Genomic DNA, 25300 nt, shown 5'->3' with positions numbered 1-25300 from the left:
GGCCAGGGTGGTCTTGAACTCCTGACCTCAAGTGATCCTCCCGCCTTGGCCTCCCAAAGCGTTGGGATTACAGGCGTGAGCCACCGTACCCGGCCTCTTTTACTTCACTTAAATGTCCAATTTTAGTAGTAAAATCCCGGAAAATGTTTTTAGTAGTATGTTTAACTGAAAAGCTCATATTTCCTTTTATTCTGGGCAATTCTTAAGATAAGCAAACTAATGTTGCATGATAAAGCCCCCATCAAGTATCTCACACTTAAGCAAAGACCTCAAATCATTGTGGCTTTATTGCAGCTTTCCTTCAAAATACCATCTGTGACTGAGGAAATCCCTATCTTCCTATCAGACTAATGAAACGACAGGACAGCAATTAGACTTTTAAGTATTGGAGGCAATTAGACTTTTAAGTATTGGGGGGTTTAGAGCCCTAGATATTCTATATGCAGACTACTCATGTTTGTTTGTTTTAATAAAGACTGGTCCGAAGGCTCATTTTCACAGACGCTACAGTTTTTCAGTTCCAGGACCAGGTAAAGATGGGCAGCCCCGTGATCCATAAAATCCAAGGGTGACGACTCAGGATTAGGACCATTTCTTGGTGACATTGAGATGGTCGAGCTGGTCCGCAATGAATCTATGCGGGGGGAACTTGGAAGTGGCGGCCACCTTTATGGCCTCGAAGGCCTCCCTCCTGCGCACCGCGGCGTGGCCGCGCTCCTGCTCCCGGGTCATGTAGGGCATGCTCAGCCAGTAATGGTTCTCCGCCTCGATCTCTAGGCGGCGGATCATGTTCTGCTTGGCGCGCAACGACACGAACCGCGGCCGCCGGTGCTTCCCGATCCACTGACGGCCGGGAATGCGGCCGCGGCAGAGGAGCGCAGTCAGGAACATGGTGCCTGCGGAAGAGAGGGACGGGCTTTGCGGACACGAACTGGCGCGGCCAGACCTGGAGAGAGCAACGGGCGCGCGCTCCAGCTCACGCCTACGGGAGTTCCCCACCGCCTCCCCTCCAGAGAAGCGGGGAGCCCAGCTAAGGCCAGCAGGCGAAGAAGGAGCTTCCTAGAGAACCGAATTCGCACACCTACTCACCAGCCGCACTGCTCAACACTCCGCGCGTCCGCGGCCGCCGGCAAACGCTGTGGCGTAAACGCACTCGTCTCGCGAGGTCTCCTGGGGCCTCGGCGAGAGACTTCGGCTCTCGCGAGAGAGGACCGCGCCTGCGCAGAGCCGAGGACGCGTCCGGCGCCGAGAGATTCAAACTAGTGGCGGGAGGCTGTGAGCTGAGCGGTGGGGTCCGCGTACACCTGGAGTCCTTCCCCGCTGTGCTCAGCATGGACCCTATCCGGAGCTTCTGCGGGAAGCTGCGGTCTCTGGCCAGCACGCTGGACTGCGAGACGGCCCGGCTGCAGCGAGCGCTGGACGGAGAGGAAAGCGGTGCGTGAGGCGGGCGGCCCGGGCACGGTGCGTGGGGTGCGCCGCGGACGGAGGGGCGTGGCGAGTGGACGGTATGTCCCACGGGAACCGCCAGGCACTGACGGCGTGGACGGCTGCCACCCAGGCGCAGGGCGGGTGCTGCGCGTCTCAATGCTCGGCGTTTGGCGTTAGCGTAGCTCCCGGGCCTGTTTATGGTTTATTCCTAGGAACCCTTGTCGCCTGTCCGTTTTAGACCCATGTAGAACCCAAGGCTCTCTTGAGATAATGAAAGTAGCACTATTATGTTATGAACAGAGACAGCAGCACTTAATAAAGAACCTAAGTTAACAGATTGAGCTCATAATGCATATACTAATTTATACGTGATATGCTTTCGTCACATACAATATGTGTGCTTGTCAATAAAATACCATGTAAATCTAAACAGTTTCTCTTAGAATCAGGCTATTTAACGTTGTTCTTTACACAATACTTTACACATATAGTGACTTTTTTCTCACTCAGGTGGTCCACAGTTGCAGTAAACCTCTGTGTTTTTCCCGCTAAACCATGTTACCAACACAAACACTAGTACTCAACAGTGCTGGGGTTTAAAAAAATATGTTTATATAAATAAAGCAAAATTCACCATTTCCCTTTTTATTAGAGATTTTTTTAATTGTTGAAAAAGTAGTTCAGAATTTGGAATTATTTCATAAATGTCATAATTGTAATGTGCTTTAAAATATTACACCCTGCAGACTACTTTTACTTTAATTATATAATGAATGATCTCCAGTCACTTGAAAATATCTATTTCTGCCGGGCGCGGTGGCTCACGCCAGTAATCCCAGCAGTTTGGGAGGCTGAGGCGGGCGGATCACAAGGTCAGGAGATCGAGACCATCCTGGCTAACACGGTGAAACCCTGTCTCTACTAAAAATACAAAAAATTAGCTGGGCGTGGTGGCGGGCGCAGGTAGCCCCAGCTACTCGGGAGGCTAAGGTAGGAGAATGGCGTGAACCCGGGAGACGGAATTTGCAGTGAGCCGAGATCGGCCACTGCACTTCAGCCTCGGCAACAGAGCAAGACTTCGTCTCAAAAAAAAAAAAAAAAAAAAATTTGGCCGTGCACGGTGGCACAAGCCTGTAATCCCAGCATTTTGGGAGGCCGAGATGGGTGGATCGCCCGAGGTCAGGAGTTCAAGACCAGCCTGGCCAACGTGGTGAAACCTCGTCTCTACTAAAAATACAAAAAAAAATTAGCTGGACATAGTAGCGGGCGCCTGTAATCCCAGCTACTCGGAGGCTGAGGTGGGAGAATCGCTTGAACCCTGGAGGCAGAGGTTGCAGTGACCCGAGATCGCGCCACTGCACTCCAGCCTGAGCGACAGAGTGAGACTCCATCTCAGAAAAAAAAAAATTATCTTCAGATGGCCATTAGGAATGTGAAAAGACATCAATTTCATTAGTCATCAAGGAAATGCAAATTAAATCTCAATGTAGTACAGTTGCATACCCAGCAGGATAGCTAAAACGAAAAAGAGAAAATTACCAAGTGTTTGGAAAGATGTGGAACAAATGCACTTCTTTTTGTTGTTGTTGTTGTTGTTGGAGCAGTACGCACTTTTTTTTTCATTTTTTAAAATTATTATTATACTTTTAAGTTCTAGGGTACATGTGCACAATGTGCAGATTTCTTACGTATGTATACATGCGCCATGTTGGTGTGCTGCACCCATTATCTTGTCATTTACATTAGGTATATCTCCTAATGCTATCCCTCCCCCCTTCCCCCACCCCATGACAGGCCCCGGTGTGTGATGTTCCCCTTCCTGTGTCCAAGTGTTCTCATTGTTCAATTCCCACCTATGATTGAGAACATGCGGTGTTTGGTTTTTTGTCCTCGCGATAGTTTGCTGAGAATGATGGTTTCCAGATTCATCCATGTCCCTACATAGGACATGAACTCATCCTTTTTTATGGCTGCACGTGGTGTATATGTGCCACATTTTCTTAATCCAGTCTATCATTGATAGACATTTGGGTTGGTTCCAAGTCTTTGCTATTGTGAATAGTGCGGCAATAAACATAAGTGTGCATATGTCTTTATAGCAGCATGATTTATAATCCTTTGGGTATATACCCAGTGATGGGATGGCTGGGTGACATGGTATTTTTAGTTCTAGATCCTTGAGGAATTGCCACACTGTCTTCCACAATGGTTGAACTAGTTTACACTCCTACCAACAGTGTAAAAGTGTTCCTATTTCTCCACATCCTCTCCAGCACCTGTTGTTTCCTGACTTTTTAATGATTGCCATTCAAACTGATGTGAGATGGTATCTCATTGTGGTTTTGATTTGCATTTCTCTGATGGCCAGTGATGACGAGCAGGAACAAATGCACTTCTTATGCACTGCTGGTGGGAGTGCGAACTGTAAAAATCATGTTGGAAAACTAGCAGTATTTACTGAAGTTGAGCATATGCATAACATATAATCCAGCACTTTTTCTAAGTCTCTTAACATACAGAAATATGAATACATTGGTACCAAAGACATGTTCTAGGAAGTTCAAAGCAAGAGTATTCATAATAGTTCCAAACTAGGCACAATCCAAAGTGTTTCAACAATAGAATAAATAAATTTGGTATCACGCAGTGGAAATACTACACAGTAATGAACATGGATTAGATTATGAACGTGGAAGAATGTAACAGTTGAGTGAAAGAAACCAGTCACAAAAGAGTACATATTGTATGAGTCCATTAAATCAAGTTCATAAGTGACAAAACTGCTTCATGGTGTTAGAAATCAGGGTAAGGTGGCCGGGTGCGGTGGCTCACACCTATAATCCCAACACTTTGGAGGCCGAGGTGGGTGGATCACTTGAGGTCAGGAGTTCAAGACCAGCCTCACCAACATGGTGAAACCCCCGTCTCTATTAAAAATATAAAACTAGCCAGACGTGGTGGCGCACACCTGTAGTCCCAGCTACTTGGGAGACTGAGGCAGGAGAATCGCTTGAATCCAGGAGGTGAAGGTTGCAGTGAGCCAAGATCGCACCATTGCACTCCAGCCTGGGCAACAAGAGCGAAACTCCATCTCAAAAAAAGAAAAAGAAATCAGGCTAAAGTTTACCCTTGGGGGGAAGGGAGAGACTATAAGAGGGCTTCTAGAGTTCTACTAAGGCTCTGTTTATCCTTCTGTTTCTTGAGCTGAGGGCCAGTTGTGCAGGTATGCTCATTTTATAAAGTTCATTAAACTATATACTTAGGATTTGTATGTTTCTCAGTATGTATGTTATACAGTCATGTTACTTAATGGGGATATATTCTGAGCAACGTTAGGCAATTTTGTTATTGTGCGAACATCATAGAGCATATGTAACACAAACGTAGATGATAAGACCTACTCCATATCTAGGCTATATGTGTAGCCTATCGCTCCTAGGCCACAAACCTGTATAGCATGCAACTGCATTGAATACTGTAAGCAACTGTAACATTATGGTAAGTATTTGTGTATCTAAACATAAAAAAGGTACAGTAAAAAATATGGTATTATCTTATGGTACCACTGTCATATGTGATCTGTCATTGACCAAAATGTCATTATAATGTACATGATTGTATACTAAATATTCTTTTTTTTCCTCCTTTTCCTTACATTTATTGGACTTTTTTTCTTTCAATATTCATATTGAAGACTTTGAAGATTATCCAATGAGAATTTTATATGACCTTCATTCAGAAGTTCAGACTCTAAAGGTATCACTCCTACAATATTGATTTATTATTTTTCTGTGGCGAGTAATTTTTTTATCCTAAATTTAGTCAGAAGTTAGAGAAATTAAAATGTACTTTCTTTATTCATAAAAGGATGATGTTAATATTCTTCTTGATAAAGCAAGATTGGAAAATCAAGAAGGCATTGATTTCATAAAGGCAACAAAAGTACTAATGGAAAAAAATTCAATGGATATTATGAAAATAAGAGAGCATTTCCAGAAGTATGGATATAGTCCACGTGTCAAGAAAAATTCAGGTTTGAATAACTTCATTTTAAAGCATTTGTTTTAGTATTGAGGAAACAAGGCACATGATTAACTCAGACAACTGTAGGCTTGGCTTTGGTTTTTAGTTCTAGCTCTGTCGTTATCTGACGCTTATTTGATAAATATTTAGTCAACTCTCACTGTGTGGTGTGCTTTTGGAGTGCTAATCAGGGGTGTAATATAAAGACAGTCCTTGCTCTCCTTTCCAAAATGCCAAATGAAAGCTAGCACAATGCTAGATTTAGCTCATTTAGGCTAGATGGCCTATTTAAATGAAAAACTACAAGATAAATCTTCAAAACTTGGGATAGGTGGCTTCTAGTTAGCCCTGCCAATAAAAGCTGAGAGACCTCAAGGCATGTTATTTCATTTTTCTTGTTCACAGTGTTCTCTTGCATAGAAAGAGATATTGGCTATAAAATTTGATGAAGTCCTTTTTTGATTCTAAAATTTTAATAAAGGGCAGTCTATCATAGTGGTTTAGAATTTGGAGCCAAAATGCCTGAGTTCAAATCTGTATTCCACCACTTAATAGCTGTACTATTATCTTTGTCAAGTTACTTAACCTTGTGCCTCAGTTTCTCATTTGTAAAGTGGGAATGTTTAGTATATCTATCTCATGAGATTGTATAAGGATTAAATAAGATAAAGTTGCTTAGAGCAGTGCCTAGCATGTCAGTCACCTAAGGTTAATTATTAACTGTTATTGTTATGCCCATACCTCTGAATGACTAACTTCAGTGTCTTCATTTCTTTTTTTTTTTTTTTTTTTTTTGAGATGGAGTCTCGCTCAGTCGCCCAGGCTGGAGTGCAGTGGCGCGATCTCGGCTCACTGCAAGCTCCACCTCCCAGGTTCACGCCATTCTCCTGCCTCAGCCTCCTGAGTAGTTGGGACTACAGGGGTCTGCCACTATGCCCGGCTAATTTTTTTGTATTTTTAGTAGAGACGGGGTTTCACCGTGTTAGCCAGGATGGTCTCGATCTCCTGACCTCGTGATCCGCCCATCTCGGCCTCCCAAAGTGCTGGGATTACAGGCGTGAGCCACAGCGCCCGGCCCAGTGTCTTCATTTCTATTATTAAATTGAACAAGTATGTATTGAGGATGTGTGTGGCAAGTAAGTTAAACAGTCCATGTGAGACGGGCACAGTGACTCATGCCTGTTATCCCAGCAGTGTGGGAGATTGAGGCAGGAGGATCACTTGAGGCCAGGGCTACATAATAGACTCTGTCTCTACAAAAAATTCTTTTACAAAATTAGCTGGGCATGGTGGTGCACATTTGGAGTCCCAGCTATTCAGGAGGCTGAGGCAGAAGGGATCCCTTAAGCCCAGGAGTTCAAGGCCACAGTGAGCTACTATCACGCCACTGCACTCCAACCTGCATGACAGAGCAAGACCCTGTCTCAATAAATAAAATACATACATATATACCTACATACAAACAACCCATACCACCACCACCACCCCCCCACATGGAATCATAGAATTCAGTTGACTTTGGTGTGAAAGAGCCACAGATTCAAATACTGGCTTCACGAGTTATTACATGCGTGACCTTGGGTAATTTCTCTAAGTTGCTTTTTCCTCACTTATAAGATGGGGATAATAATATCTCCCTATGGAGTAGTGATAATGATGATTTATTAATCTCTGAAATGACAGCCCTGTGATCATCAGTAGGTTTTTGGCAACTCTTGTAGCATTTCTCGAAAGTAACAGAAAGCATAATGCCAAAACAACTCAGTGACTCAGAAACTCTTCAAAGGAACAGAAACTATGAAATCAAAATATAAAACTTTAGAGATTTAAACTCCAGGCTTTTAAAACAAAACAAAACAAACAAGAAAGTATATAACCGGCCAGGCACGGTGGCTCATGCCTGTAATTCCAGCACTTTGGGAGGCCAAGGCGGGCAGATCACCTGAGGTTAGGAGTTCGAGACCAGTCTAGCCAACATGGTGAGACCCTGTCTCTACTAAAAATACAAAAATTAGCTGGGTGTGGTGGCGTGTCCCTGTAATCCCAGCTACTCGTTAGGCTCATACAGGAGAATTGTTTGAACCCAGGAGGCAGAGGTTGCCATGAGCTGAGATTGCACCACCACACTCTAGCCTGGGTGACAGAGCAAGAGTCCATCCCCACAAAAAAAAAAGTATAAAACCTATTATTAATGATTGAGAAACTGTATATCTTTGAAATGCTCTCCTGTTATTTTTCTCAACTAGGTGTTTTATATAGGTGTTCCAGGCTAACTTAGGATACAAACTTATCTTTATATAGCAGTCTTTGCTATTTAGCTGAGGCATCTGGAAGTTACGAATCTAAAATAATATCATACTCTGTGTTAAATCTGGAACACAATTGATTCCATACTGTCATGAAATTTTAAAATACAGTTTCAGGCCAGGTGCAGTGGCTCACGCCTGTAATCCCAACGCTTTGGGAGGCTGAGGCAGGCGGATCACTTGAGCCCAGGAGTTCAAGACCAGCCTGGGCAACATGGCGAAACCCTATCTCTATAAAAAGTACAAAAAATTATCTGGGCATGGTGGCACATGTCTGTAGTACCAGCTGCCTGGGAGGCTGAGGTAGGAGAATCACCTGAGCCCAGTGTTGTGGGTGTGACTAGCTGGGGCTAGTGTCGCAGGTGGTAAAGGAATTTACCAAGACAGTTGTAGGTAGAGAAAGGCAGATTTATTAGCGAAAGTATGAAAATAACATTGCAAGGTTGCAATGGGCAGTACAGCAGAGAAGGGGCTGTCTGCAAAGAGGCAGAGGCTGAAGGGAAGTTTCATAGGGTCATGCTGGAGGCGGGCTAGGTACAGAACAAGGTTGTTGTGACCAGGCATGGTGGCTCACATGTGTAATCCCAGCACGTTGGGAGGCCGAGGTGGGCAGATCACTTGAGCTCAGGAGTTCTAGACCTGTCTTGGCAACATGGTGAAACCCTATCTCTACCAAAAATACAAAAAATTAGCTGGCATGGTGGTGCGTGCCTATAGTCCCAGCTTTGGAGGTTGAGGCTGCAGTGAGCCGAGATTGCCACTGCACTCCAGCCTGGGGGACAAAGTGAGACCCTGACTCAAAAATAAAAATATTAAAAAAAAAAGGAACAACGTTGTTGTGCCTGCAGGTTGTTTGTGATTAGCCTTTTCTCAGAACAGTTGTTCATTGTTCTCCCCAACCTGGGGCCTTCCCCCATTGTTGCCTACTTATCTGTGATTGTGCCACTGCACTCCAGCCTGGGCAACAGTCAAAGCTACAGAAAATATATTCTGATGCTCACTAAAGTCTGAGGAAAAAAAAAAAAAAAGAAAATATTAAGAAAAACTAGTAAATCACATTAAGGATGTAAGAAAATTGGACTTTTATTTGTGAATATTAATTTTTCATCTTGTAACACTTTAACTTGCTTTCCTTCTCTAATGTATAATCACATTGGGATATGGGTGCACAAGAGACACATGTCAGAACTTTATTAAAGGGACAATTGAAATAACATTTCAGCTGAGTGTGGTGGCTCATGCCTGAAATCCCATCACTTTGGGGGGCCAAGGCAGGAGGATCATTTGAGCCCAGGAGTTTGACACCAGCCTGGGCAACATGATGAGACCCCATCTCTACAAAAAGAAATTTAAAAATTAGCTTAGCATGGTGGCACACCGGTAGTCCCAGCTACCCCAGGGGCTGAGATGGGACGATCACTTGAGCCCAGGAGGTCGAGGCTGCAGTGAGCTGTGATCACACCTCTGTACTCCAGCCTGGGTGGCAGAGCGAGACTCTGTCTCAATAAATACTAAATAAAATGTCTAGACAATCAGAACTTTTGCCGACTTGGGTAATTTCAGATAAGCTGTTATCTGTTGTTTTTGTAAACATGAAATTTTCCATTTTGATGTTTGACCAGAATATTCTGATTTTTCCTCCTAGTACACAAGCAAGAAGCCATTAACTCTGACCCAGAGTTGTCTAATGGTGAAAATTTTCAGAAGACTGATGTGAAAGATAATCTGTCTGATCCTCCTGTTGCAAGCAGTTGTATTTCTGAGAAGTCTCCACGTAGTCCACAACTTTCAGACTTTGGACTTGAGCGGTACATGGTATCCCAAGTTCTACCAAACCCTCCACAGGCAGTGAACAACTATAAGGAAGAGCCCATAATTGTAACTCCACCTACCAAACAATCACTAGTAAAAGTACTAAAAACTCCAAAATGTGCACTAAAAATGGATGATTTTGAGTGTGTAACTCCTAAATTAGAACACTTTGGTATCTCTGAATATACTATGTGTTTAAATGAAGATTACACAATGGGACTTAAAAATGTGAGGAATAATAAAAGGTAAGCAGCCCTGTTAAAAGGCATATTTTATCTAGCTTTCTAAACCTTTTGTATTTATTGATTTTTTTCCAGAAGAAATATAATGTTTCAGACAACATTTTTGCTTTGAAAAGTTTTCAGATACTTATTTATTTATTTTATTTCAATAAGTTTTAGGGGAACAGATGGTGTTTGGTTACATCAATAAGTTCTTTTTTTTTTTTTTTTTTTTTTTTTCTGAGACAGAGTCTCGCTCGGTCGCCCAGGCTGGAGTGCAGTAGCACGACCTCGGCTCACTGCAAACTCTGCCTCCTGGGTTCACGCCGTTCTCCTGCCTCAACCTCCCGAGTAGCTGGGAATACAGGCACCCGCCACCACGCCTGGCTAATTTTTTTGTATTTTTAGTAGAGACGGGGTTTCACTGTGTTAGCCAGGATGGTCTCGATCTCCTGACCTCATGATCCGCCTGCCTGGGCCTCCCAGAGTGCTGGGATTACAGGCGTGAGCCACCGTGCCTGGCCAATAAGTTCTTTAGTGGTAAGGTTTTCAGATACTTTATATTACAGATCTTCTCGAATCACCAATACTATCAATAAAGTGTTAGCTGTCAGTTTCTTCAGGTGAGAGACTATAGAAGAAGTGATAAGGGCCTGAAAAAAGATGATATTTGTAGGGATAGAAAAGAGGGAATAAAATTAAAGGGGTAAAATTAGTAAGAACTTGTGATTGATTTGCTATGGAGACATGGGAAAAGAGGATGATCTAGGATAAACCCCAAGTTTCTGTTTTGTTGTTTGGGATGATGTTAGAACAAGAAAAGAATACCTGGAGTATGGGGGGATAGGTGATGTGTTTACATGTTGATTTTGACATTGGTAGTGCCTCTTCATGCTTAGGCATTCTAATATCAGTTTAAAGCTCAGTGAAGAATTCAGTGCTAAACTAGATTTGGGAGTCATTAGCATGGAAATGGTGATTAAAACCGTAAGAATTACAATGAAAATACCACTTATCAAAGTAGCCAAGTAGTGTCTATAGATAAATACTTATCATTAAAAACTGTTACTATTAAAGAAGGAAAATAAACATTCATGTCAAAGAAAAAACCCCCACAACTCTGGGGAAAAAAACTCTGGGGAAAAAAACACTAAAGATAAAATTTTAATCCAAAAGATTTTTAAGAGTAGAATTGATAAACCTAAGAACTGGTCCTTATCTAAACATAAATACAAATAAGAGCATTAAGAACTAAGGACTATATTGTGTGTTTTGTTTGTTTTGTTTTGTTTTTCAGACGGTCTTGTTCTGTCCCCCAGGCTGGAGTGCAATGGCTCGATCTCAGCTCACTGCAACCTCCGCCACTGGGTTCAAGTGATTCTCGTGCCTCAGCCACCTAAGTAGCTGGAATTGCGGGTGCACACCACTACATTTGGCTAATTTTTGTATTTTTAGTAGACACAGGGTTTCACCATGTTGGCCAGGCTGATCTTGAACTCCTGGCCTCAAGCGATCCACCTGCCTCGGCCTCCCAAAGTGCTGGGTTTACAGGCGTGAGCCACTGTGCCTGGCCTATGTTTTTATTTTTCTAAGCTATCAGAAAATATCATAGGGTATAGTATTGGGAAATTTGAAAATTTCAGATAAAGTTTTGGAAAATAATACAAAATAATAAAAATTGACTTGAAGTAGAAAACCTGGGTAGACCAGTAATCAGAGAAGAAAACTGAAAAATTATCAGATAACAGGCCAGGCACAGTGGATCACTTGAAGTTAGGAGTTCAAGACCAGCCTGGCCAACAGGATGAAACCCTGTCTCTACTAAAAATACAAAAAATTAGCTGGGTTTGGTGGAGGGCGCCTATAATCCCAGCTACTTGGAAGGCTGAAGCAGGAGAATTGCTTGAACCCAGGAGGCAGAGGTTGCAGTAAGCTGAGATCACACCACTGCACTCCAGCCTAGACAACAAGAGCAAAACTCTCCAAAAAAAAAAAAAAAAAAAAAAGTTATCAGATAACAAGCTCCAAAAAGCTCTGAGCATAGATGGTGTTCTGGTTGAACCCTTTCTAATGTTATGTCGTGTCATGTTATTGTTTTGAGACAAGGTCTTGGTCTGTTTCCAGGCTGGAGTGCAATGGGGCAATCTCAGCTCACTGCAACCTCTGCCTCCTGAGTTTAAGTGATTCTCGAGCCTCAGCCACCTGAGTAGCTGGGACTGCAGGCATGAGCCACCATGCCTGGCTAATTTTTCTATTTTTAGTAGAGATGGGGTTTTGCCACGTTGCCCAGACTGCTCTTGAACTCCTGGGCTCAAGTAATCCACCTGCCTCAGCCTCCCAGAGTGCTGGGATTACAGGTGTGAGCTACCACGCCCAGCCTAACATCATTCTTGATGCTCTGGCCAGTGTAATGAGATAGGAAATAAGAAATATTTCTGTGTTGCACTTCTAGGCCATTTTGTACCTAGGCAACTCAAGAAAATCACATGAAAAATGAATAGAAATAATAAAATTCAAGTAAGAGGCTGATAGAAGATATATATTTTGTATAGTTACACAGGGCAACTCTTTCTTTATATATTTATTTATTTATTTTTAGAGACAGGTTCTTAGTCTGTCACCCAGGTTGGAGTGCAGAGGCATTGTCATAGCTCACTGCAGCTTCGACTTCCCAGACTCAAGCAGTCCTCCTGCCTCAGCTTCCCAAGGAGTAGGTGGGACTACAGGTATGGACCACCATGCCTGCCTAATTTTTTTTTTTTTTTAACTTTGTGTAAAGACAGGGTCTCACTGTGTTGCCCAGGCTAGTCTCTAAGTCCTGGCCTCAGGTGATCCTGAAGGTATTTTTGAAGTAAAGATGATTCAGTAAATTATACTGGAACAATTCGTTAACTGGAAAAAAATCAAGTCGTCTCTGCCTCAAGTCAACATAAAATATAGATAGATCAAAAAGATAAATATTTAGATAAATTATTAAAAAGTAAAAGAAAATATAGATTAAGTTATCTGTTTAAACAGTGAAAGTATATTGCAATTACCAATATGTTTGTAATTGCAAGAAACTTGTAAATTAATTGACATGATTAGACATCTTAATGATATTTGTTTATTCTATTCAGAAATATGGAAGGGAACATGAGTCAGGCATAGTGATTCATGCCTTAGTCCCACCTGCTTGGGAGGCTGAGGTGGGAGAATCACATGAACCCGGGAGTTTGAAACCAGCCTGCACAACATAACTAGATCCCACCTCTAAAAAAATAAAAATAAAATAAATAGACTGGAACATGAAGCATATATAGGGCAAAAAATAAACCAAGAAAATAATTGCATTGAGGGCTATTACACACATACTGATAAAAAACCACTAACACACCAAAGCAGCCTAGGCAATGGATAGGAATAGATATGACTAATAAATATTTTAAAAACAGCTTTGTCTATCAAAATAGTACAAAGCATATTTGTTTTAACTGTTAGAAGAGTACAATGAAACGTGTGTTCATATGTCATTGTCAGGAATGTATCGTGGAAAGAGTTGATTCTTAAATGTTTAAAACCTTTTACCCAGTCATTTTACCTCTACGAAAACTTGACAAACATTTTGGCACAGTAGTGTTTATTACAGCCTTATTTTAAATGGGGAGAATTGGAAATAACCAAAATAACTAACAGTAGAAAGTAGTTAAATTATGGCATGACATCAAAGCTAGAAATCATAGTAAAGAATATGGATAGATTTAATCGCATACAAAATTTAAACCACTATATCATAAAATATTTGACCAACGACAAAGCAGGAAAAGTTTTATAACATGATAAAATAAATATATGTGCATATATATGTTACATAGATACGTAACATGTTTTAAAAACCCATATGCAGTAATTAGTGAAAGACAGACATCCCAGTTTTTAAAACGAGCAAAGACATGAATTAACAAAAGAAGAGGCCGGGCGCGGTGGCTCACGCCTGTAATCCCAACACTTTGGGAGGCCAAGGTGGGTGGATCACTTGAGGTCAGGAGTTCGAGACCAGCCTGGCCAACATGGTGAAACCCTGGCTCTACTAAAAATACACAAATTAGCCAGGCGTGGTGACGGGCGCCTGTAGTCCCAGCTACTCGTTAGGCTCATAGAGAATTTTTTGAACCCAGGAGGCGGAGGTTGCAGTGAGCTGAGATGGTGCCACTGCACTCCAGCTTAGATGACACAGTGAGACTCCATCTCAAAACAAAAAAACCCCAGAAGAAATACAATTGACCAATAAGCATATGAACACTTTTAGCCTTGCAGGTAATGAAGGAAATTCAAATAAAAAAATGAGATGTCATTTTTCAACTATCCAGATGCATATTTGGATAAAACATATCCAGATGTTTTTATTTCCAAATTTTAACTAGGCTTGTTAATGATAAGAGAGAGAATACCAAAAAAGACAGGTTATATTCAGTGTTGATAAGACATAAGAAAATGCTTTTATAATAATGCTGGTGGCCACTGGTGAATCTTTCTTAGGGAAAATTGTCAGTGTATATAAAAGCTTTTATGAAATTTTACTTAAATGAACAAATTCAAGGAAAACAAAGTATGCAGTTACATATATATATATAAAACACTTATTTATAGTTCAAAAGTTCAAAAGCACAAAAATTATATTAAGAGTACACAAGTAGTTAAAGTACCAAGCAAATCTAGACAGAAATTTCCCTCTGTAGGGCAGAGATGGGTACCAAGTTGGGAAGCTTCCATAGAGGACTACACAGGTACTAGTAGTAGTCTTTCTTTCTTTCTTTTTATTTTTAGAGACAGGGTCTCACTGTCATATTTTGGTTCTTTCCAGTTTTCCCCTATTATAAATAAGCTGTAATAAATACTACTATGCCAAAATGTTTGTTGAGTTTTCTTAGAGGTAAAATGACTGGGTAAAAGGTTTTAGACATTTACAAATCAACTCTTTCCATGAAACATTCCCAACACCCAGGCTAGAGTGCAGTGGCAGGATGATAGCTCACTGCAGCCATGAACTGGGTTCGAGTGGTTCTTCCACCTCAGCCTCCTGCGTAGCTGAGGCTACAGGTATGTGCCGCAACTCCCAGCTAATTTTAATTTTTTTTATTTTTTGTAGAGATGGAGTCTTGGTATGTTGCGCAGCCTGGTCTCCAACTCATACCCTGAAGAGATCCTCCCACTTTGGCCCTGCAACAGGCATAAGCCACTATGCCCAGCCCTTTTATTTTTAGAAATTTTGTACAACATATATATTCTTTTGTATATGTGCCATACCGTATACACACTTTTAAAAAAATGTTTTACACAATGACCAGGCGTAGTGGCTCACACCTGTAATCCACACCTGTAATCCCAGCACTTTGGGAGGTCAAGGTGGGTGGATCACCTGAGGTCAGGAGTTCGAGACCAGCCTGGCCAACATGGTGAAACCCTGTCTCTACCAAAAAAACACAAATATTAGCCAGGTGCAGTGGTGTACGCCTGTAGTCCCAGCTACTCGGGAGGCTTAGATGGGAGAATCGCTTGAACCTGGGAGGTGGAGGTTGCAATGAGCCGAGATAGCACCACTACACTTCAGCCTGGCGGCAGAGCAAGACCGTGTCTCCAGAAAAAAAAAAAAAAAAAAAAAAAAGTTTACACAAGATGTTAAAGACAGCATGGGTCATTATGTTTAAATTCCAAACTGGAAACTTGTAAGTGAAAATCAATCCTGAACTATCTTGTATTCAGTGATATTCTCTTTATAACTATTTTACAGACATCTGTGTAATTGGCTAGGACAATGATAATCATATGACAGGATTAGTCATTTTAGTCTTAAAAAAATGGCAAGTTTTTAATCTATATGTGTACACTGGTTATAAAATTCCACTTTAGGATTTTGAAGCCCCATGAGTTACATAGTTCCCTTTTTGAACTAATAAGTTGAACTTAATGGTCCTTAACCTTTTTGTACCATGGATATATATTAGAAAAAAGAAAAGAATTTGTTTCATGGGACTTCTATACCATAAAGCATAACTGAATGTTTGTCCAAACTTGATATTTAGTAAGGTTAAATTTTTTCCCAGAGATTGAATGTTAACTTTTTTAACCTTGTAATTTCCCTATGAATCACACCAGTGAGGAGGCCATAGATACAGAATCCAGGCTCAATGACAATGTTTTTGCCACTCCCAGCCCCATCATCCAGCAGTTGGAAAAAAGTGGTAAGTATAAGAATCGAGTTACTTCTCAGGAACATTTTTCCCAAACTATCTTTGAACAAAATTGATTTCATCATCTTAGACATTCTAATAGTTTTCTTCATCTGTTTAATTCCTAACATTGGATTACATTAAGTACCATTTCATTCAGCATGATTTTGTCCAAGAGAAAGAAAATTTCCTGGTATGTTTTTAATACTCTTGATTATATTCAGTATTTGTCAGCTTGTTATTAACATTTTAATTTGAAACATATATTTATTCACCAATCTTTTGATGTAGAGCCATAGTACTTTTTCTTTTAACCTATTGATTAGAGTTGTACATTATCTTTCTTATATAAACCACGCACGGAATACATCAGCTGCCAATTTAAATTTTGGTTTCTTTTGAATAGCTCAGTAACTTAAAAGAAAATTTTCATACAGTGTTTTCATATTTGTCCCAGCAAACATGAAGACATTGGTGTTCATGAAAAAGCAAAATAAAATCCTAGAGTTTTATGATTTTTTTGTTTTGTTTTCTTTGAGACAGGGTCTCACTCTGTTGCCCAGACTGGAGTGTAGTGGCACAATCTTGGCTCACTGCAGCCTCAACTTCCCAGGCTCAAGCAATCCTCTCAAGTAGCCAGGACTACAGGCACACACCACGACATCCAGCTAATTTTTGTATTTTTTGTATAGATGGGGTTTCACCATGTTGCCCAGGCTGGTCACAAATGTAGACAACTCATTGCAACCTCCGCCTCTTGGGCTCAACCAGTCCTCCCACCTCAGCCCCCATGTAGCAGGGACTACAGGCGTACACCACCATGCCCAGCTAATTTTTGTATTTTTTTGGTAGAGGGGTTTCACCATGTTGCCCAGGCTGGCCTCAAACTCCTGGACTCAAGCGATCTGCCCACCTTGGCCTCCCAAAGCACTTCATCCTTTTTAATTGATGAATAGTATTCTACTGTATATATGAGCCATATTCATTTGCTGATTAAGAGGTAGTGCTTTTATTTTTTATTATTATAGGCAGTGCCCTAAGGAAATTTTCCCTTGTGCATATGTGTGTTTCTCATATCTAGGAGTAGAATTGCCAGGTCAAAAGACATGCACATTTTTACTTATTCTAGAAAATGCTGAATAGTCAGCTAAGAGTGGCTGTTAAGATTTATCTTCTCACTAGTGGTGTTGAGTTCCTGTTTCTCCGTCTTTTCCAGTACTTGATGATTTTTAGACTTAAGATATTTTGCCAGTTAGATTGTTTTTCTAACATATTTACCTTTTCTCTTTGTTGTTTTTTAAGGTTGCCTCAATGATACTATGTGTTCTAGATAGCAATTGTCTACATATGCATGGGTCTGTCTTGTTCTTATCTTTAATTTTTCCATTCCTGGTTAATGTACTGTTTTTAACTACTGTACCTTTGGAGTAAGTCCTGCCATCTTGGAAGGCAAGTGACCTGTTCTCCCTCTTCCTCCTCCTTTGTCAGAAGTTTGATAATTTTCTCCATAAAGGTTTTACACCATTTTTAATAGATATATTTGTAGGTATCTTGTCTTTCTTGCTACTGTGAAAAGTATCTTTTTTCAAATTATATGTGTAATAGTGTGTTGCTTTTATGTTTAATATATATTACAACACAGCTATTTGTTATTGTGTATTACTCTTGCATCCTTGCTGAACTTTATTAGTGCTAATGATAATTACATATGTAAATATGAGATTTTTTTCCTGTCCAGTTAAGCATTCTATAGTTATAATTTTTTAATGACCATTTTATGTGTCTTTTAGATGCCGAGTATACCAACTCTCCTTTGGTACCTACATTCTGTACTCCTGGTTTGAAAATTCCATCTACAAAGAATAGCATAGCTTTGGTAACTTTCCATGAAATTGAAAGCCACAATCTTTCTCCTAAAGACTCAAATACATTACTGCTTGCAGGCTCAAAGAGTCTGTTTAGAAGACATGGATGAATCTAGCTTTTAGGAGTGTATTTACAGTGCATTTCTGGAGGGTAGCTTGGCAGCATAAATCAATTGCTCTAAAAAATATTTTTCATACCCTTAAACCATATCTCAGAATTTTTTCTAAGGCAAATTGGGACAAAGATTTAAAACAAGTCATAGAGTAAGGAACAGCATTATTTATAAGCACAAAACATGGGAAACAGTATAAATATCGAATGATACCAAGGAACTAAAACACAGCAAGGCATATCCATAAGATCAGGTGTTACGTATACTATCATGTTTTGAAAAACAGATGAGAGCATATAAAAAGAATGTTTTCAAGAAATATTAATCATATGGAAAATGATGTGTGTGTATGTTCACACACATATATATACACATATTTTAAGGAAAAAGTGGATAGAAACAGCAAAGTGTAGTTATCTCTGGGTGATAAAATTATGGGTGATTTTGTGCTTTTTTTACCTAAATTTTACCAACAAATAAATTTAATCAGATTTCATCAAATCAAAACCTTATCCCTCTTTAGTCAGTAGGGTGACTTAACCAATGCTGTAGAAAACCAATACTGTATTAGGGTATCCAATAGAATTTTCTATAATGATGGAAATGTTTTATAGTCTGCACTGTCCAATATGGTAGCCTCTAATCACGTTATTGAGCACTGAAAATGTGTCTAGTATATCTGAAGAACTAATATTTAACTCTTTAAACTTTATTTAATTTTAATTAGCTTAAAATTTAATTTAAAGAGCCCCATGTGGCTGTGGCTACTATATTGGACAGTGCAGCTGTGGATGAACACAGGGCTGTGTTATCAATTGAAGTATCAGGTTATCTGCCTGTTAGTACCTGCCATTTACAATTAATCTACTCCTTATGTTCACGTGGAAGGTACCCTACTGAGGTGACACTCTATCCTCTCTCTCTGTTAACTCTGACCTGAGAGAGATGAAGCAACTTACCCAATTGGCTGATTTACCATGAATAATCTGCATACTAAACTTACCTCTGATCTGCTTTCTTCCTTTTGGGAGGGCATGTGGTAACATTTGTTCATGCTGTGATTTTCGTCTGACTACACTCACTGTTGCCTGAGATGGGGTGGGAGTATCCATCTAAATCTTTGGTTCATTCTATTTAGTTATGACATTAAGCGTTTTTTTGTTGTTGTTGTTTTTTTGAGACGGAGTCTCACTCTGTCACCCAGGCTGGAGTGCAGTGGCGCAATCTTGGCTCACTGCAACCTCCGCCTCTGGGTTCAAGCAATTCTCCTGCCTCAGTCTCCTGAGTAGCTGGGATTACAGGCATGTGCCACCACACCTGGCTAATTTTTTGTATTTTTAGTAGAGACGGGGTTTCACCATGTTGGCGAGGCTGGTCTCAAACTCCTGACCTCATGATCGGCCCACCTCGGCCTCCCAAAGTGCTGGGATTACAGTCGTAAGCCACCGCACCTTGCTGACATTAAGCTTTAACTCAGCCTTTATTAGTAATGAAGATGATATTTTGTCCTCTGTATGCCATTTGTTCTTGATTTTGTTTAGAACTTGGTCAGAGAAGATGGGGCATATTGGGGCCTATTAGAGACCCCAATAGAACTAACAAATGATTAACTATTTTTATTTACTACATTATGTTATATTACCGTAATTTAATGGTTTATTTTTATTCAACAGGTATCCACAAATTACCCATTATCAAAAACAAATAGTTCATCAAATGATTTGGAAGTTAAAGATCATACTTCGTTGGTTTTAAATTCAGACACATGCTTTGAGAATTTAACAGATCCCTCTTCACCTACGATTTCTTCTTATGAGAATCTGCTCAGAACACCTACACCTCCAGAAGTAACTAAAATTCCAGAAGATATTCTCCAGGTTATTTTTCCAGGCTATTTTTTTTTTCTGATATTCTTTTCAAAATGAAATATTTAAAGACCTGAAACTGCATATAAACTGTCTTATTTATCATTGGGCTAATGTGCTAATTTTGGTGATGAGAAAATCTAAATTCTGACCTTATTTTCTAATACTTGTTCAACTGTGGTTTCCATGTCGATCATGGTTCCACTAGAAGTGTTGCTGGCAAAGTCAGAAAAGTCATTTACCCTACAATTTCGCAGAGCCAGGGTATCATGAATTACATACCATTGTTTCTTGAACTTGAGACTTCTTGGACCTCAGTTTAAGAAACACTGATTGATGTATATTAGAATATAGTCATGTGCTGCATAACATTTTGGTCAGTGATGGACTGCATATGCCACAGCAGTCATAAGATTATGATACTGTATTTTTACTGTACATTTTCTGTGTTTAGATATACAAGTACTTATCACTGTGTAGCAAGTGCCTGCACTATTCAGGACAGTTACATGCTGTACAGGTTTGTAGCCTAGGAGCAATAGGCTATACCATATAGCTTAGGTGTGTAGTAGGGTATACCATCTAGGTTTGTGTAAGTACTGTGATGTTCACACACGATGAAATCACCTAATGCATTTCTCAGAATGTATCCCTATTGTTAAGTGATGCCTGACTGTATCTGATTCTTTAGTATTTAACAGCAGTTACCATTAGTCTACTAATAACTTATAACAACTGCCAATTCTAAATAACCAGTCTGATTCTTTGACAGTCCCCCTCCTTAATAGAAGTTACAGTGTTTGGCAATTATTACTTACACGTGTGGAATTCTTAATAGCCATTCTAGAAATCTTCCTGACTTACGGAGACGCATGAGAAAGATAAATCACTTAGGAAAATACTCAGATGCCATTAGAACTGACTCATGCTAGGATATCAATAAAGTACTTGTTATCCTTTTTTCTCTGTCTTTGCTTTTCTGGAAGATATAATTGCATGAAGAAAGAGCATCTTCTGTCTTTATGAAAATTATATAGTTTCCACTTCCCAATGGTTGCTTCATCTCTCCTTATTTCTCTGTAAAAGGAAAGAAGCCTTATATTTACGATATCACCCCTTTATGCAAGAAAAAATTATAGCTGATACTTCATGTTCTCCTTTCATAATTTTTATAATTGATGACCTTCCTTTTGAGCATTCATTTTACATCTTTCCTTTGTGTATTTTCCCTAACATCTTTGTTAAGGCTTAATTTCCTCTCAGGGATATATTGCTACTTGTTTTCACTAACCTCAGTCAGAATACATTTTAGGTTTTAAAAATCAGTCCTTCGCATCCAAGTTAAATTTCTACTATCTCCATCTTTTCATTGCTGTTAGCATGTCTTTTTTTTTTTTTTTTAAGACCGAGTCTCGCTCTCTCTCCCAGGCTGGAGTGCGGTGGCATGATCTCAGCTCACTGCAACCTCCGCCTCTGGGGTTCAAGTAATTCTTGGGCCTCAGCCTCCCGAGTAGCTGGGATTACAGGTGTGTGCCACCACTCCTAGCTAGTTTTTGTATGTTTAGTAGAGACGAGGTTTTACCTGTTGTCCAGGCTGGTCTCGAACTCGTGACCTCAAGTGATCCACCTGCTTTGGCCTCCCAAAGTGCTGGGTCTATAGGCGTGAGCCACCATGCCTGCCCCATAGCTTTTATTGAACATTTTATAACTGCTTCCAAATTTAGGTTATGTTGTTCATATGGCTCGATAAAAAGGAATTTGTTTTTTTTTTTTTTTTTTTAGCTTTTATCAAAATACAACTCAAACCTAGCTACTCCAATAGCAATTAAAGCAGTGCCACCCAGTAAAAGGTTCCTTAAACATGGACAGAACATCCGAGATGTCAGCAACAAAGGAAACTGGTGAGTATGTTACCTTTGTAAAGAAAGTTCGTGTGTTCTTTGAGGAGGACATTTAAAAATTAACATTTGACCATCCTGGCCAACATGGTGAAACCTCGTCTCTACTAAAAATACAAAAATTAGCCAGGTGTGGTGGTACACACCTGTAGTCCCAGCTACTCAGGAGGCTGAGGCAGGAGAATCGCTTGAATCTAGGAGGCAGAGGTTGCAGTGAGCCGAGATCGTGCCGCTGCACTCCAGCCTGGCAACAGAGCAAGACTCCATCTCAAAAAAAAAAAAAAAAAAAAAAAATTGAATATTAGTAAAAATTTTGTTTTTAATTGACATTTGCCAGCTTAAGTTAATAGCCTGTCTCTATCTTTTGATATAGAACTTGTGATCCCTGAATCTCAGATTCCCGAATTATCCAGTTTAATGATATCAGTGGGAATCTATCCTCAATTATTTTATAAGTATAAAATATATAGCCATAGTATTGTGTCATTTGTCTTAATGGCTTTTAATTTTATTAAATTGATATTTGTTATTTGTATCTGTTGCAGAAATTCCAGTGGATCTATCCATTACAGAAACTGAATAGAATGAGATGAAAGCTGAGCTGGACCGATTTTATCATTCACATTCCCCTGCCTCTGTCCCCCTTTAAACATTGACCCATTTTAAAGACAGACATGAACATTAACATCATAATACGCTTTTTATGAAGTTTCGATAAGGTTTAACCTTAGTCTTGTGGACATGTAGTCCAGTCATTCACTCTTTAAGTATTATTAGTGTTTCATTGATACTAAATTACCCAGCTTAATCAACAGAATGGTTTAAGTAGTACCAGGAAGTAGGACAAGTAATTTTAAAAATATAAAGGTGTTTGCTACTCAGATGAGGCCACCCCTGACCTTCTGGCCAGGGAGACATTGCTGCCAGCCAGCTCTTCCTTCCCATCATCTCCTTTCAGGACCGTCCCACACCTTTTACTTCCTCAGTGCTGTCTGAAGATGCAGTTGCTGTTTGCAAACAACAGGAACACCAGTTAAACTAATTAGGAAAAGAGGGAGATTTCCAGGCCTGGGTACCTATATACTGTGACCATTGGAGGTGGAGACAGGTCTCAATAGTTGGAACCAGGAACTCTGCTGTCAGGTTGTGAGTTTTGTTTCTCTTTTCTCCCAGCTTTTCACGGTGTGGGGGTCTTTTCTCTCATGTCAGCTCTTTCTATCACATGGCAGCTGACCTCTCACACTCCACTCTGCAGCTTGGACACCCAGTAGACCCTGAATTTCACTCTCTCTAAAAGGTTCTGAGGGCTCATCCTGGGCCAGGGGCCCTCCTGTGCACTGTTAGCTATGGCCACGGGAGCCTCCGGAGCTGCCTGGTAGCTTCAGGCTGACCTGCTTATCAAGCCTACGAGTCTTCTGATTTAAGTACAACTGGAAAGTATTATCTAATTAAGTTCATGATAGTGCTTTTGGAGAACTTGTCAAATTACAGCCAATGAGAAAATAAGGACCTAGCATACTGTGGAGAACCATTAAAAATTTGAGAAGAAACAACAAGTATTATGTCAACTTACTTCAAAGGCTTAGTTTTGGGAATTTGATGCAGTAAAGATTACCCTGTTTTATGATTGTTCCTTGAAAGTCAAATGGGGGACCTGTCCATTGTGCTCTATTAATCTTGTCAGAAAACTGTCACCAAAACAAACTTGATTTTGTCCTTGTTCTAGGAGTTACTGGGTAGTTGTAACTATAATTTTTGTTAAATATAATGTAAAATAAAATGTTAAGATACTTAGTTTTGTTTTTCAAAGTAAAGCTCTAGTCAGCCTTATGTATGCCATTGACTCTGAAATGTATACCAGCCTTTCACTGTGTACCGTGTGTATATAAATCCACAGAACCGGATGAGCTGCTTAGGGAGGGAATATATTCAAAGTGTACCAAGGACCAAATCCTGGAGTTCTCCCAACTTCAGAGGATGGAAAGGGGCAGGGTAATCTAGCAAAGGAGACTGAGAAGAGGCCAGTGAAGTAGGAAGAAAGTATTTCAAGGAGAGTGATGATTCTGTGAATATTGCTGAGAATTCAAATAAAAAGAGGACTGAGAATTGACTGTTGGGTTTGGCAAAGTCGATGTTATTGACAACACTGATTAATTTTGATGGAGTGCTGGTACTGGAAGTCTGTAGTGGATGGAAGAGAAAACAGCTGAGGAGGTAAAACAGTGGCTTTAGACAGCTCTTTTGAGGAGTTTTGCTAAAGAAGGGAGGCGAGAGAAGGGGTAGTAGTAGCTATAAGAGGTTATGTAGTGAAGAGGTTTTTTAAAGATGAGTGTATTAGTCTGTTCTCACGCTGCTAATAAAGACATACCCAAGACTGGGTAATTTATAAAGGAAAGAGGTTTAATGGACTCACAGTTCCACATGGCTGGGGAGGCCTCACAATCATGGCAGAAGGCAAAGGGGGAAGCAAGACACGTCTTTCATGGTGGCAGGCAAGAGGGCATGTGCAGGGGAACTCCCCTTTATCAAACCATCAGATCTCGTGAGACTTATTCACTATCATGAGAACAGCATAGGAAAGACCCGCCCCCATGATTCAGTTACCTCCCACTGCATCCCTCCCATGACGTGGGAATTATGGGAGCTACAATTCAGGTGACATTTGGGTGAGGACACAGCCAAACCACATCGATGGGCAATAAAGACTGTTAAGCATTTCTGATTATCTGCAAGGGAGCACCAGTTGTTTAGTGGTGGCCCCTCAGTTTGTCCAAGTCATATTTCCCTAACCCTTACCACCTCCCTCCTATGATCCTAGTTTCTGTTTCTTAGAACTGATGCTTCCAGCTTGTCAAGCTTCAAATATTGGGATCTTTCAAGTGTGTCTTCCCACTGCTCTTAAAATGAAATCCAAGATCCTTATTTTGGCTTACATGGCCCTACGTGATTTGACCCCAGCTTGCTTCTCCCTCCTGCCCCTTGTGCTCCAGCCACACCACCCTCTTCCACTCCGTTCTTCCTGCCCCCGGGCCTCACACAGGCTGCTCTCATCCTGGAATACTTTTTCCCACCCACTGTGCTAACACTCCCTCATCCTTAATTGGTGGACACTTGATGTTTTTGTCTGCCCCCCAACTACTGCCCTTAAGAACCTACAGGCCAGCTCCAGGCTCAACCAAGCAACATCACAACTTCTGACCACACTGGTCAAGTCAGGTCAATGAAAGCCCATTCTGGGACTGGGGAAGTACTGGGAAAGAGCAGCACACTTCTGGAGATGCAGAGGTACAGCTGGAGCCGTGAAGGGAGGGCCAGCCTGTGGAGGAGCCCTCGCAACAGAGTTGAGGTGGTGTTGGAGCTCAAGGATCAGCTGGGCCTGAAGTCAGCTAGCTCTACCCTGGACTTTTCTGTTAAATGATGCATAAATTCCTTGCCCTTGAGCCAGCTGGAGTTTTCTGTTACTTCAGACTTTGAGCCCTGGCTAATATGCTCTCAGATTAAGTATCATTTTATCAAAGACTTTGCCTATCTTCCTGGTTTAAAAGAGATTTTCCCCCTTA

At 40.6% G+C, this 25300-nt stretch overlaps 2 protein-coding genes across 5 annotated transcripts; one reads left to right on the top strand and one right to left on the bottom strand.

Annotated features, from left to right (window-relative positions):
• Nucleotides 1–269: 269 nt before the first annotated feature.
• On the bottom strand, nucleotides 270–1333 carry MRPL57 (mitochondrial ribosomal protein L57). 2 transcript variants are annotated; one of them, XM_002824067.5, is made up of 2 exons: nucleotides 1090–1333; nucleotides 270–896 (listed from the first exon to the last, which is right to left on the bottom strand). In XM_002824067.5, the coding sequence occupies exons 1-2, from the start codon at nucleotides 1331–1333 to the stop codon at nucleotides 583–585; spliced, it is 558 nt and encodes a 185-aa protein (XP_002824113.4). In that variant the 3' UTR covers nucleotides 270–582. The 2 variants fall into 2 exon arrangements, with proteins under 2 accessions (XP_002824113.4, XP_063570907.1); XM_063714837.1 differs by having other exon boundaries at nucleotides 1082–1103.
• On the top strand, nucleotides 1251–23850 carry SKA3 (spindle and kinetochore associated complex subunit 3). Of its 3 annotated transcripts, none has more exons than XM_024230723.3 (9): nucleotides 1251–1434; nucleotides 5123–5184; nucleotides 5296–5461; nucleotides 9403–9814; nucleotides 15926–16011; nucleotides 17790–17875; nucleotides 19651–19854; nucleotides 21625–21743; nucleotides 22286–23850. In XM_024230723.3, coding segments are annotated over exons 1-9 (1239 nt in total). In that variant the 5' UTR covers nucleotides 1251–1331; the 3' UTR covers nucleotides 22287–23850. The 3 variants fall into 3 exon arrangements, 2 of the variants coding, with proteins under 2 accessions (XP_024086491.2, XP_024086492.2); XM_024230724.3 differs by having other exon boundaries at nucleotides 1354–1461; XR_008512525.2 differs by lacking the exon at nucleotides 22286–23850 and having other exon boundaries at nucleotides 1304–1434; nucleotides 19651–21368; nucleotides 21625–21681.
• The last annotated feature ends 1450 nt before the right edge of the window (nucleotides 23851–25300 follow it).

Source organism: Pongo abelii, chromosome 14 (assembly GCF_028885655.2).
Source record: "Pongo abelii isolate AG06213 chromosome 14, NHGRI_mPonAbe1-v2.0_pri, whole genome shotgun sequence".
NCBI lineage: Eukaryota > Metazoa > Chordata > Mammalia > Primates > Hominidae > Pongo > Pongo abelii.
Note: the sequence above shows the minus strand (reverse complement) of the source record. Positions and strands in the feature narration are given on the sequence as shown.

Excerpts from the sequence above, each read along its gene's own strand:
- SKA3 (XM_024230723.3), top strand. The coding sequence starts at position 1,332 with ATGGACCCTATCCGGAGCTTCTGCGGGAAGCTGCGGTCTCTGGCCAGC. Across the intron at positions 5,185-5,295 it reads CAGAAGTTCAGACTCTAAAG|GATGATGTTAATATTCTTCT; the intron begins GTATCACTCCTA and ends TATTCATAAAAG. Across the intron at positions 16,012-17,789 it reads CCAGCAGTTGGAAAAAAGTG|ATGCCGAGTATACCAACTCT; the intron begins GTAAGTATAAGA and ends TGTGTCTTTTAG.
- MRPL57 (XM_002824067.5), bottom strand. The coding sequence starts at position 1,333 with ATGCTGAGCACAGCGGGGAAGGACTCCAGGTGTACGCGGACCCCACCG. Across the intron at positions 897-1,089 it reads AGTGTTGAGCAGTGCGGCTG|GCACCATGTTCCTGACTGCG; the intron begins GTGAGTAGGTGT and ends TCTCTTCCGCAG.